The sequence below is a fragment of the Psittacula echo genome (assembly GCF_963264785.1).
Source record: "Psittacula echo genome assembly, chromosome: 4".
NCBI lineage: Eukaryota > Metazoa > Chordata > Aves > Psittaciformes > Psittacidae > Psittacula > Psittacula echo.
The window spans coordinates 43,599,245-43,611,951 of NC_137738.1; the positions used below are offsets into that span (position 1 = coordinate 43,599,245).

Here is a 12,707-nt window from a genome sequence, read left to right on the forward strand (position 1 = left end):
CCTTATTTAGGATTCTTGCATGCCAGGAGGAGTGATTTAAAGATTACATGAGTTTAACAAAAAAAAAAAAAAAAAAAAAAAAAAAAAAAAAAAAAATAAAAACCTACTTGATTCTAACTTAATCTTTAGCCCAATTCTTTTTCTCCTATCTTCTCTTCCTTCCCACAGATATTTAGGGTTGCAGAACTTCACACCAAGTCCCTATGACTCTGCCTGGGCTCTAATTTCCTAGTCCACAGCAGTGTTCAGTGTTTGTGGCCACCACAAGGCAGCTATTGAAAGGAAGCAGGTACTACAGCTGAGGGTCATAATAAGAAACACTTCAGGGCAGGCTGTAGTGTCTGGCAACTAAAGACCTATCACATAAATCTCCTCAAAGCTCCTCCATTTTTTTTCTTTGGTGTCGTTTTGGTTTTTGGTTTTTGTTTTTTTTCTCTCATTTTAACTCCTGCAAAATAGAAAAAACAGATTGTCCCCAGACTTGAGAGTAAATACATCTGAGTTATCTCTTTGCTGCTTTCTAATCTAACACTGCAGTTGAGTATCTCCAGCTAAGCAGAGGGAGTGGGAAGTATAGAAGCCCAGTCTCTTCTGGTGGTGATTATGTTAGACCTTAGCCCCTGTAGGATATGAGCTTTGAATTATTTATGTTTCACCACTTTGAATAAGAGGGTTTTCTTCTACACGTCACTGACCCTCCTGCTGGTCAAAAATTGTCACAGGGCACAGCTCTAGAACTGTACAGATCTCACTTCACTAGGAAATAGTACTGAGGGGGAAGTAATAAGGTCGTTCTGATGAGACTAGAAAAATAGCATTGCTTTGCAGTCACAGAAGCAGTGATCAAAACCACTGTAGTTTAGGGCTGGCTGTGACTTGTGCTTACAGAAGAAAGTCAATATTCTGTTCACTGCTAAAATGTCCCTAAACTTACAACACTAGTTCTTTGGGTATAGAATTAATGACTCTTCTAATAGTTAAAGCTATTAGTTAGCATAAATATAGTAAGTCACATGTGATTGTGCTAAAATTTTTAACTTTCCAGACATTCATACTGAATAAAAAAAGCAGACTGGTAAATGGGGATATGCAAACCTGAAGATTTTCAGTAATCTCTTAGGTTTTAAGTTCCCTGTCAGCTCTAGTCCTAACTCCTAGTCAGAAGTATTTTTGGCGCTTTTTGAGCAATAGTTATGTGCGTTACATCCTATGATATTTAAAGTGACTGACAGTGGAAACATCTTAAATGCAAGGGAAAAGAAACCAAATGTGCTTTGCTGAACTTTCCACTAGGGATTCAGTAACAAGTTAATGGCTGATAACAGAACTCTAGTACTCTGAATGGTACCTGTTGTATAAGAAATATTAGTTGGCATAAATAACCTAGCTTCTAGGCAAAAACTTGTTCAAAGATAATCAATAAAATTATGTGGTTTGAGGGGATTGGTTTGGGAGTTTTGATTTCTGTGGTGTGGTTTTTTTTGTTGTTGTTGTTGTGGTGGTGTTTGGTTTTTTTGGTTGTATCTTTTTTGGGTAGGTTTTTTTTGTTCTTCTATGAAGATCATATTGTGTGGGATTATGCATCTAGGGAACAGCTGGTTACCTGGGCAGTGCAGTCTCTGAATATAAACACTTGACAACAAAAAGCACATCTACTTGTGGGTTTGTGTCTTTTCTGCTAGCACAGGTAGCTTATAAAGAATTGCTTTTGCTTTTCAGATTGCTGTTTAGGCCTCTGGGGTGATGGTATTCAAAGTGGAATGAATGCATTCAAAAATCACAGCTCATTGACTTCGTTGTGAGGAAGCAATTTATGCATACATATTCAATAAATAGATTATAAAACACAATTTTATTGTTCAGATGCTTGCATCAATTTTTATTGCTAGATAATTTTGGCTTCTAGTGCCTTTAAATAAAAAAACCCATTATTTGATGAGAGTTTAGGTATTATAGGTCTGTATAGTAATCTCCTCTCTTAAAATATTAATGAGATCTAGTCTACGTATCACTGTAGCATTTCCCCACTGAAGGATGAAGTCTGCTCATGAGGGGGAGAAAAACACCTCACTGTATGCATAGGAGGACTGAGCTTATGAGTACAGTGAGATATTTTTTCTTTTCCTTTTTTATAGCAGTCACACACTGTTTCCCTAACTTTGTGGCTTTCAAGAATCTGGATTGCAATTGCTTTATCCAGTTTTAGAACATCTGTAGCAGGAGAGAGGGTAGGAATGTGATTGTAAAGGGCTTCACTAAGGGAAATGTGAAACTTTGTTGGTTTTTTGACATCTGCTTCAGTTAAGTTTTGGAAATGCTACAGATTTAGTCTCACTTACCCTTGTGGGTTTTTATTTCTGTTTCCCTCCCTTCCCCATCCATTCCCACTTTCAGCACTACCCAAGGAATACCAGAAGATAGGAAAAGCATTGCAGAGCCTGGCACTGGTCTTCAGCACTAGTGGATACCAAGGTACTTCTATAGCATCATTTGGACTTGACTTAAGAAAAGATACTTTAATGATATCTTTCTGTATTTGTGCCAGAGATCTTAATGCTTTCATTCTTGAGCTTTAGAGGTCAAGCATGATTCTGGAAAAAACATTAAAAACTTGTTTCCATGTGTATATTACAGGGGCTTTTATATTTTAGTCTGCAATCTTGTTTTGTCTCACTGCATAATCATGTGGTGGGTTGGTGGGGAGGGGTTTAGCTTGATCTCATTAATATATAATCTGATCACTGGTCTGACTGACAAAACATGCTGTAGCATTCTTTATGAGATCAAAGGAAAGGGGAGAAAAAGCGGCCTTGAAAATATGTCACGCAACTGTCATGTGATTTAATGGAAACAACAACTCCATGTGAATGGAGAACTTATTACAAGATGCTTGTGTACTATTATGTGGGCTGGAGGGTTGGCTACTATAGCCTTTTCTTGTCCTTCACTTTTTCTTCTCCTTCAAGAGCCCTAAAATAGAGCCTGTCATGTTAGGTATGAAAGTTGTGGGAGGGAAAAGGAAGGCATCAATTGCTCGAAGTTCTCCTAAAATGTAGTCTTTAAGCCAGACTTAAAATTCTGCTTTGATACATTAAGTTCTGCTGATGTTTATCAAATAACTGTAAAACACTTATTCGTGTCCCAGAGGGAGCTTATTGAGACCATTTTTTCTGGCATTTTCTTATCAAATGTACTTTTTTCCATAGATTCAACAGCAGTACTGCTCTGTTATAAAACCTTCAATATTATATCATAGAGACTTCGTGAAAAATTTCCATCTTAAGACTTTCAGTAGGCCAGTACTTACTCTCTGACTACTCATCTATACTTTGCTTTGTACTCTTAAGGCTTTTTGTCCCAGAAACTATGTATTAAAATGCAACCACTTCTGAAATTCAGGTTCTCTGCTGCTGGAAACATTGGAAATATTCTCATCTTTGTCCTGTACTTCAAGAGGATGACTGCTTAGTTAGAATTGGAGCATATTATATTGCCTGAAAAGTTACTTTTGGATGTGAGAACCAAGTAGAGGATTTGCATAGTTACATACTCTTAGCAGGGGTTGAAAAACCATAAATCCTAGCTAGACACAACCTGTTGTAAAAATTCTTGAGAAAGGATTGGAAATTGCTTGAACTATACCACACATTCTTTTGCCAGGGTAAAGGGAAAACAGTATGGCTTAAAGCTAGAATGCAAAATTGCAGATCAGCCTTACAAATGAAAGCTTCAATTTGATTTCCATCATATTCAAATGGTATGAAAAAGTAGATCCCATGGTGTTTGGGAACTAGACACCGTGTTTCTCTTTTGCTGTTGGCCCAGATGCACCTGGTTATACCCTAGTATCTTGCTGAGGAAAATGCTCTGATGCCTTTGTCCTGATTCCATGTTTTACTTGTTTTAACAACTGGTACACCAGTGTATTTTTTTTTCATAATATATGGGATTATTTGCTTTATAATTTGAGTTCCCAGGAAAAGAGTAAGTGCAGTGCATGTGTTACTTTAAATTACTCGATCACTGCTGCCTTCAATCTACCTTGCCTGCTGTTCATGTACAATGTAATTCGATGGCTGCCCAGGTACAGGTCTGTGGATTAAGCAGACTCTATGCAAGAGAGGTAAGCACCTGGGATTAAACTGACACGATGCAGCTTTCCTGACCTCAGAATTTAAAAGAAGTATGAAGTAGTATAAGCTGGGCTGAGTATGGGTTATGATTTTTCTAGACTGTCAGTAAAGAAGAATAAACAAGAATAGCCATACTTAAAGGCGCTCAATTCAGAGTCTGTTGAGAGCTGAATCTCTTCATCTTTTTTTAATGAGTTATGGAAGTTTAAGCATATAGGCCACTGAAGATTGCAGCAACTGATTTGATGACATGAATATTTCCAGTTTCTGGTAGCTGATTTCTGACATACTGAATATACTGTTAAATGGTTTGTTTGCACAGTTAAGATAGGATGCATCTACTGTCTTTACCTCTTTCATCACTGCAGCCTGCTTGCTTTGCAAAGCCTTATTGTGTGGTGAATAACTACTGCCTTCTCTTCTGATTTCCAGCCTAAAATGTTTAAGATGGCATCAGGCAAGACACACTTGTTAATTTGCCTCACTCAAGCTCTTTTTCTTATGCTGCAGAGTGAGCCTTATCAATTAGTTTCCAGCCACAGTGCATATTAGGACTTTGTCCACAATATTTGTAGAGGCAAGGATACCCTTTAAACTATTAAGGACACATTGAGAGGTTCTCATTTAACTTGGCCATGGGCCTATGTACTGTCAAATCAGTTTGAAGAACATGTAGTTTGGAAGTATGATCCTGGTCCAAAAATGCATATTGGGCAGTTCCAGAATATGCCTGGAAGGGTCTTGCATGCTGGCACTATGTTACCAATCTGATTGCATCATACAATGCTCTTGGGTACACAGCCTTAAAATAGCATGGCTTCTCTTTTGCGGCACCAAATCTGGGTGAGTCTTAGTCCTATATTAAGAAAACGTGAATAGTCTCTGGTATGCCATTCAACCATAGTAAGATCTCCTAATCCTACATCACCCCTCAGGAATCTTGTTAGGCAGTTACATGGCAAGTTTCACTATTCTGCCAGCTAGCAAGAAGCATATCTTGCCTTTCAAGCTGCTTGTGTGTTGAACATTCAGTCTGAGGTTTACTTGTTAGGTAGTTCCCTGGTACATCAGATTCTTTTGCTACTCCTGAATTCGTTAAAACATGCTTTGAAAGAAAAGAAAACAAAACCAAAGCATTTCTTGGCAAAAAAAAATCTGCTGTACTGGTCAAGCTTTACATACTGTTAGTTGCTTCAATATGCCTGGTGTGTTCCCTCAGAGGTGATGATCACTGGCATTTACTAAGCAGTTGAACTGCCAAGAGATGCTCTGCTAAGCATCGCCAGCTGACTCCCCATAGGTTTGCATCTTATACATAATGCAAACTGCCTGAAATTTGTTATAAATGTCACCAGCACATGGGGCTTTCTGCTTTTCAGTTGATTAAAGAACCCCTGACATGCTGGTATATCCTTACACTAGGACGCAGCTCAGCTTTCATGGCTTAAGTTCAGAAGCCCATTTGCAGCTTTGCATCAGTTCAGAAGCTGAGAAGGCTAAAAACTCGGCCCTGTCCAAATAACAAAATTCTGACCAAAACCTGTGCTGACAACAGTGATTTGGAGCAATCTGCTGCTGGAATTCACTGGCAAGGTGGCCTGGTGTAGGGAGTGACTGACTGAGCATGGCATGACACTGCTCATAACATGTATTAGAACTTGGAGAGTGTGGCAGATGAGAGATGAAATCTGACTCTTTGAGGCTGCCCTGGCACTACCTGGAAAAGAGATTGTAGAACAGAAGGATTCAGAATGAGGAGATGCTGATATTCTTTTAACAGTTTACCACTTGTGTGCCTGCCTATTGCTGGGACCTACTGCCTGGAACAACTTTTAAATATGCAATCCCCTAGCTCTGTTTTTGGAGGAGTGTGAATGCCTCTGCTAGTAGTAGAAATTCTTCATGCACCCTGTGTCTTCTACAAGCTGGATTTGTTCCCTGCTGCTCCCAAATGAAAGAGGATTGATGCTGGGAGGGTTTGTCCAGATTCTTTGAAGCTCCGATCTGTGAAGGTTCCTTGACTGAGCTTTGCATGGAAGGGGAGGATTCTCTTTCTACTCAAACATAATACTTTTCCTCTTTCTTTCTGCTCAGATAGGAAAAGTCATAATCATTTATAGCATTATGAAATGAATAGCAACATCTAGACCAACCTGGCTTCTGACTCTTAACTGAAGTGACACACTGTTTTTTTGTTCTAAAACACAGGAGTCAGTTATCTAAGCAGCAGTTACTTCAAGGTTACTCAAAATTACTTCTGAGCAGATGTGAGGAATTCTGAAATAATGAAATTTTAGTCTACCTGAAATAATGAAATTGATCTCTTTGACTTTTTTTATTGCTTTATAAAAGTGTGAAGATACCTTCTGAGTTACATACCTTTTGGATCTCACAGTGGGATTTCATGTTGTTTTTATTTTATCCACACAGGCTAAACCAGAAGAAAAATAGCTAAAAATAGTTATTTTTCTTCAGCAGTGTTTGTGTGGCTGGACTTACTGGTTCTTAGGATCGGTAGCTTTCCCTTAAAGCTTTTGGCTTTACGAAACCAGTTTAATGGAAAGTAAGAAGCAATTGATAGAACTGAAGCAACATTTAGTCATTACCTTTTTTTCCTTTTAGGGCATTCTAAAGTGAAGGAATCCTGCCTGATAAATCTCTCACATATTAGTTTATATGTCATCGTAAAAGAAAATAGTGTTCAATTTAATCATTAATGAAATCAGTGTTGGGTAATTTTCAATTATGACACTGATTAATGTCTATAGAATAAATACAAGGTGTTCATAAGAGATTAACTGTGGCCTAATATCAAGATGTGTCTGAAAGGATGAGAAAATCTTTTCTTTTTTTTTCTTTTTTTTTTTTTTTTTTCTTAAACTGGAATTCAGCATCTGTAAATTCCTTCCCCTTTCTCTGCCTGAATTTGCTTTCTGTACTGTTGACTACCTGCCTTGGACAAGCTAACAAGGATGGAAAAAACCTGTGGTGTTTTGGGAAGGTGAAGTGGCATGAAAAAAAAGCAAGGATGTAAGGCTTGTTTCCATCTTTGTCCCATGTAGCCATGTCCTGCTAGTAATACAGAGTGCTTGTGGTGTTGTCTAGCGTAGGCTTTGTGGTGATGTTTGTATTTTCAAGTGTACTTTGTGGGGCCTTTTGATCTATTTCATGAGAGGATCAAAGTTAGAAACTCGCTCTCAAAACCAGCAATTCTTACAGAGCTTGAAAATCTTATCTAAGAGTTCCCTAGAGGATCAGAAATCTTGTTGGCAAAGAAGAAGGTGGTTAGTTGGGTCTCCTGTTTCTCTGACCTCGTAACCGTTACAGTCTAGGACTGTTGGCGAGCTTCAGGCTAGCATCAGTGCTCCGTAGGGCATCATGGAGAATTTATGCTTATCAGGTATAAAAACAATTTATTAAAAATCGGAACAGCAGCTGTCTCTTCAGCTTTACGTCTATCTTCTGCTGTGATCCTCCTTGTTCTCCCTCCTCTCCCATTCTCATAGGCTTCCTGTTGTCCTGTGTGTTGGAATTCCTGTGTATTTAAGCTACCTATAATTATGAAATATGGAAGTGAATAGTGATAGTATCGTGGTAGAACAGTGTTTACATAGTCCCTTCAGAATTCATTTTCTATGAGATCTTCAGAGTTTTCCTTTAATATTTTTCTAACTTGTTTATTAGTACTGACTAAAAACTGCTGACTAGGCTTTGTTCATATAGAATAAGCTATTTTAGACATTTGCCTTGAATCAAGGCAAGTTTCTTACTGCAATTCACTTGCTGTAATTTGAACACTGATGTTTACTTTTAGGAGAATCTGATCTCAATGGAGCAATAACAGAAGCAGGGAAAACCTATGAAGAAATCGCCAGTCTTGTAGCAGATCAGGTAGGAGTATTATGAATGCATCGATGTAGTGTGTACAAATGTATCACCTATCTGGATCACTTCTGACTTTTTCTTTTAAAACATAACTGCTAGTCTTGCATACCAGTTAAATGAAATTATTATTAATACTTTTAAATGCGCTTTCATCTTCTTTACTGTGCATCAACTTAGGATGTGGTGAGAGGGTATTCTTCCTGGTGTCGGTATTCTTCCTGGTGTCAGTATTCAAGTCATAAATTGATGTTTTGTGTATTAAATTTAGTCTCCAAAATACAGATCTTCTTAAAACAGTTTTCTAAGTCAGCAATTATGGACATGCACCTGTCCCATGTGTGTATCTGTACATATAATAAGGCTGTACTGGTAACTCCTCTTCAGTGAAAATTCAAGGCAAAATCCTCCAATATAAGCTAGTGTTGAGTAAACCGAAAAACAGAGGCATCTGCTAACTGGTGCTTGGTGTTTTACTCCAAAGAGCTTATATTTCCAGAAGGACTCCTTTAAATGTGGAAAAACCTGCAACATACAATAAGTATTAAGTAATTTTAGTATGGGGTGGGTTTTTTCTGTTCTTTCCTTCTATTTGTTTGGTTTTGGTTTGGTTTGGTTTTTTTTCCCTTACCCTCTTTTGGCATCATAGTTTCTTTACTCTGATGTTAATGTGCCACAGATACTTCTACTAATGCTTATGCTTTGTTAATTAGCCGAAGAAAGATCTTCACTTTTTGATGGAAACAAATCATGAATATAAAGGATTTCTTGGTTGCTTTCCTGACATTATAGGAGCTCATAAGGTATGTGAGGGGCCTTTCCTTTTAAGGGTTGGGTGGTAGAAGGGTCTACAGCAACAAAAGTAGTGGTGTGGTACACTGCATTTATGCAGCAGCCTGGACCTGCTTCCAGATACTCCGAAAGCTTCTATAAAACTGGTGTGTTGGCTTTTAAAATAAAATACTTAGAGGGAAGGGAAGCTGGAACTTGTCTTCAGATTTGAGAATATCATGACTTTCTGCTGTAGTACAGCACTAGAAACTTCATTATTTTCTTCAGGTTAACTTCATGTTCCAATGTAGTGAGTAGCAGTAGTGTAAACTTGTAGTATTTGCGTCTTACATAGTAGCTGATACTAAACCGTCCCAGTATTGTATTGAAAACTGGTGTGCACTTACATGGCTAGCTTACTGATATGTGATAAATAATCATGCACTGACTAGAAGTTTCTTTTTAATATTTAAAAACAGAGAATAGGGCTAACTGTTCTGAATTGGGAGAGATAAAAAAACCCACACACCACCAAAACCCAAAACCAACCCTAAAACAAAAACCACCAGCAACAAAACCCAACCCCTTTGTTCTCTGTAATAAGAAAGTCATCAAATATAAACCAGTAAATTTAGCCATTGAGTTCAGTTTGGAATAGTCTGACCTTTTTTTGGTCCTAGAGGTTTCCATCTGTTCTTGTGCATCTTGTAACATATTTCAGGAAACCAAAAATTTTGAACTATTAAATAAGTACATGAGTATTTATTTTTTTTTTACCCCTTGAAGTGCTAAAAGTATAAAGGAAGGTCATATTTACAAGAGCAACAAAGATGAAAGCCTATCAGTTTTATGTATTCTTTCTTAGGGCACTTGTGATGATCTTGGGGAGAAATCCTTGGGGACAAATACCTTAAAAGGAGAAGAAATGTTTTTAAAACTTGAAACGTGTTTCAAGCCTATTGCCAAGAGATGTGTAAATAGATTGTCTTTAATGTTGTTTGGCACAAATGTATTGTGAAAGGGGAGGCATTTCTTTTTATGCTTATGTGATAAGGCTTTTCCTGAATCAAAAGTTATACATTGCAGTGAGTTGTCTCTTGGAATATAGCTTGTTGTCACATCTTGTATAATGTGCGAATAAGGTTCTACAGGCATTTGAGGCTTTTGGATGTCTGTTGTGCTGGTCAGCTGTATTTTGAAACTTGGTCCTTTTGTCCTTTCTGTATATATCCCGGCATATTACTGCCTTTACCAAACTCAATTTCCTAGTGACTGGATTCATGCCTGTGTTTGAAGTCACTTTTTGTAAGCTGTTGGGACTCTTGAAATCAGTAGAGTGAAATAACAAACGTCAGGTGAAAATGTGAGAAGGCAGAATCTGTCGTTTTGTGTGTGTATGTTATGTGTATAGTGTGCAAGCTCAAAATATGGCCAGTGGCATTTTGGATGACTGTAAAGACCTTTAAGTTGACTATTCTTTTAATCTTTCTGTGTTTCGTTTTTACAGGGAGCAATAGAAAGAGTGAAAGAATGTGATAAATTAGTTGCAACTAGTAAAATAACACCACAAGACAAACAGAACATGGTGAAACGTGTGAGCACCATGGCTTATGCACTACAAGGTAAACCAAATTTTGGACTAAATAGTAATGTTGTAGACCTCTGAAATAATAACAAACTTTGAATCTTTATTCTGCCAGAAATGTTAATAAGAGCTACGCATAGGTGGGTTTGGATTTTTGGATTGTTCTTTTGTTTGTTGGTTGTTTTGTTGTTTTTGTGGGTTTTTTTTTTGGTGGGTGGTGGTGTTCTGGTTTGGTTTTTTTTTTCATATTTTTTGTGTGTGTGACCTGCTTAGATTGTCATAAAATTGCAGATATTTTGTTTATTGTTTTCTTTCAAATCTCATCTTGATATTGCAAAAGATAGTGTTTTGGAAATGCGATTTTGAAAAAAACCCAAACAAACGCAACCAAACACACAAAAAAACCTCCACACCAAAACAGCAAAACAAAACGGCAGTATAGTCACCCCAGACTGATTCTTTCATTTTTGAAGTGATAATGTCTCAAAGAAAAAGCATGGGCCCTGATGCAGGAAGCAGTTCATGTGCAGAAGTGTGGTTTTTGACTCATGGTTTAGTCAGGCGTGATCCGGTTGCAATTCTTGTTGTACATAAGATTTTATTTCCTGCATGTTCTTTGAATTAAGCTTTTCCTCTTTAGGTGAGATATGTTGTAAATATGAGATTCAGCACACTGCACTTGAAAAACTGGGGAAGTGATGAGTCAGGGCTCAGTCCTGCAGGAGATCAAGTCCTTAGGTGCATCCTGTTGCTGACTTCAGTGGGACTACTCATTGCTGAGGGAGTTGCATCTTTTTTAGCTGACTTTAAGGCAAGAGTACTTAGTGTTGTACAGGATAAAGTCAGAGCAGCACACAAAAATGATTTTAGAAACAAACAAGGAAACTCCTCAGTCCCTCCTTGGTCACAGTGATGCAAGAGGACTGTGCCGTGTTAAGTGGTAATCATGGAAGAGACCTCTAGGATAACTCTTACAATCTAGAATATTTCTTCTCCCTCTGTTGGTATCTCAAAATACATTTCATTTCTTATTTCAGCCATAAGCTGTGATCTGACAAGAGATGCAGAAAGTGGTGAAAGGTGTTACAGATTCAGTAATGCTATTTCTCAGTTTTCTACTGAAACAGCCTCAGTCCACAATGGGTCAAACACTACTGCTGTATCTTTTTTTGAGCTAAATATTTACAGATGTGGCTTACAGCTTGATATCTGTACCCTTGGAAATCTGAATGTCCTAGCCAAAATCTATTGGAAACACTTCAGGAAAGAGCAGTTACCTCAGTAGGATGAAGTCCTCCATGTATTTTTCATCAAATCTTTGTACACCTCAGTATTGTAACAAGAACCTGGCTTTATCCAGGAGGCATCCATATTTTATCATTAAGTAATAGACACCCTACCAATTTTACAAGCAGTTCCATCGTAACCTGAGTGCTGCAGGCAAAACAGGTTGTGGAAGCATGAGAACAGTAACTATGGTGACAGGGCTGAACATTGAGCTTGGTGCACAGTAACTAACCTGAACTGAGTGAAACTGTTCCTAATTACAAATACTGCCCTTAAATAATTTGCCTCCTGGGTCTACTTGCAGCTGAGATGAATCACTTCCACAGTAACCGGATTTATGACTACAACAGTGTCATTCGTCTGTATCTGGAGCAGCAGGCACAGTTCTATGAAACGGTAAGGGGTAGTATTTCAGTGCCATTTTCCTGGCATGTACCATGCTGCCACTTCTATAAGAAATACTCACAGTACTTCATCTTTTTATATGAGCCTCTGTCAGAGAGCAGATGTTTCAAAAATTGTACATATGAAAAAATAATTAGTTAAAATAACACTTTCTTACAGATACTATCCTATGTATGTGATTGCCGTATTAGACCTAAAAACCAGTGTAGAGAAACATTATTGTTGACAGCTTGATTTTTACTTTTAATTTTTTTCAGTGCTAGAACTAGATATGCAGTAAGACCTGCTGCACTGAATACATCAAAAAATCACTTGAATGAAACTTCCCTCACATAAGAATGGGGAGTGAATTTCTGCGATTTAAAGCCTGATGCATACAATTTGGGGAGAGACAGGACTGGAGTGCTTTAAGCGACTTACTAATTATGTTAATGCTGACCACTTAACCTACAACCTTGGATCTCATTTAAATTTGATGCTATGCATGTGTTCCTTTTTTTTTAAAGAAAAACAAGGACAAATTTTCTAATGTGATATGCTGGTAAAACACACGAGCTTGAGTGTGCTGGAGCCTGGCTTCTATCTTAATGGAGTAATATAAGCAACTGGTTGCCCCTCAACAGCAGTAAAAGGTGCCAGTGGGG

At 37.8% G+C, this 12,707-nt stretch overlaps 1 protein-coding gene across 2 annotated transcripts in view; it reads left to right on the forward strand.

Annotated features, from left to right (window-relative positions):
* The window catches only part of SNX9 (sorting nexin 9), a 60,537-nt gene that overhangs the window by 46,898 nt on the left and 932 nt on the right, over positions 1–12,707 (forward strand). For both annotated transcript variants that reach the window (XM_080617075.1, XM_080617076.1), the window contains exons 13-17: positions 2,395–2,472; positions 7,948–8,024; positions 8,729–8,818; positions 10,294–10,408; positions 11,963–12,054. In XM_080617075.1, coding sequence (XP_080473201.1) covers positions 2,395–2,472; positions 7,948–8,024; positions 8,729–8,818; positions 10,294–10,408; positions 11,963–12,054 — 452 coding nt within the window. The remainder of the gene's footprint in view (positions 1–2,394; positions 2,473–7,947; positions 8,025–8,728; positions 8,819–10,293; positions 10,409–11,962; positions 12,055–12,707) is intronic.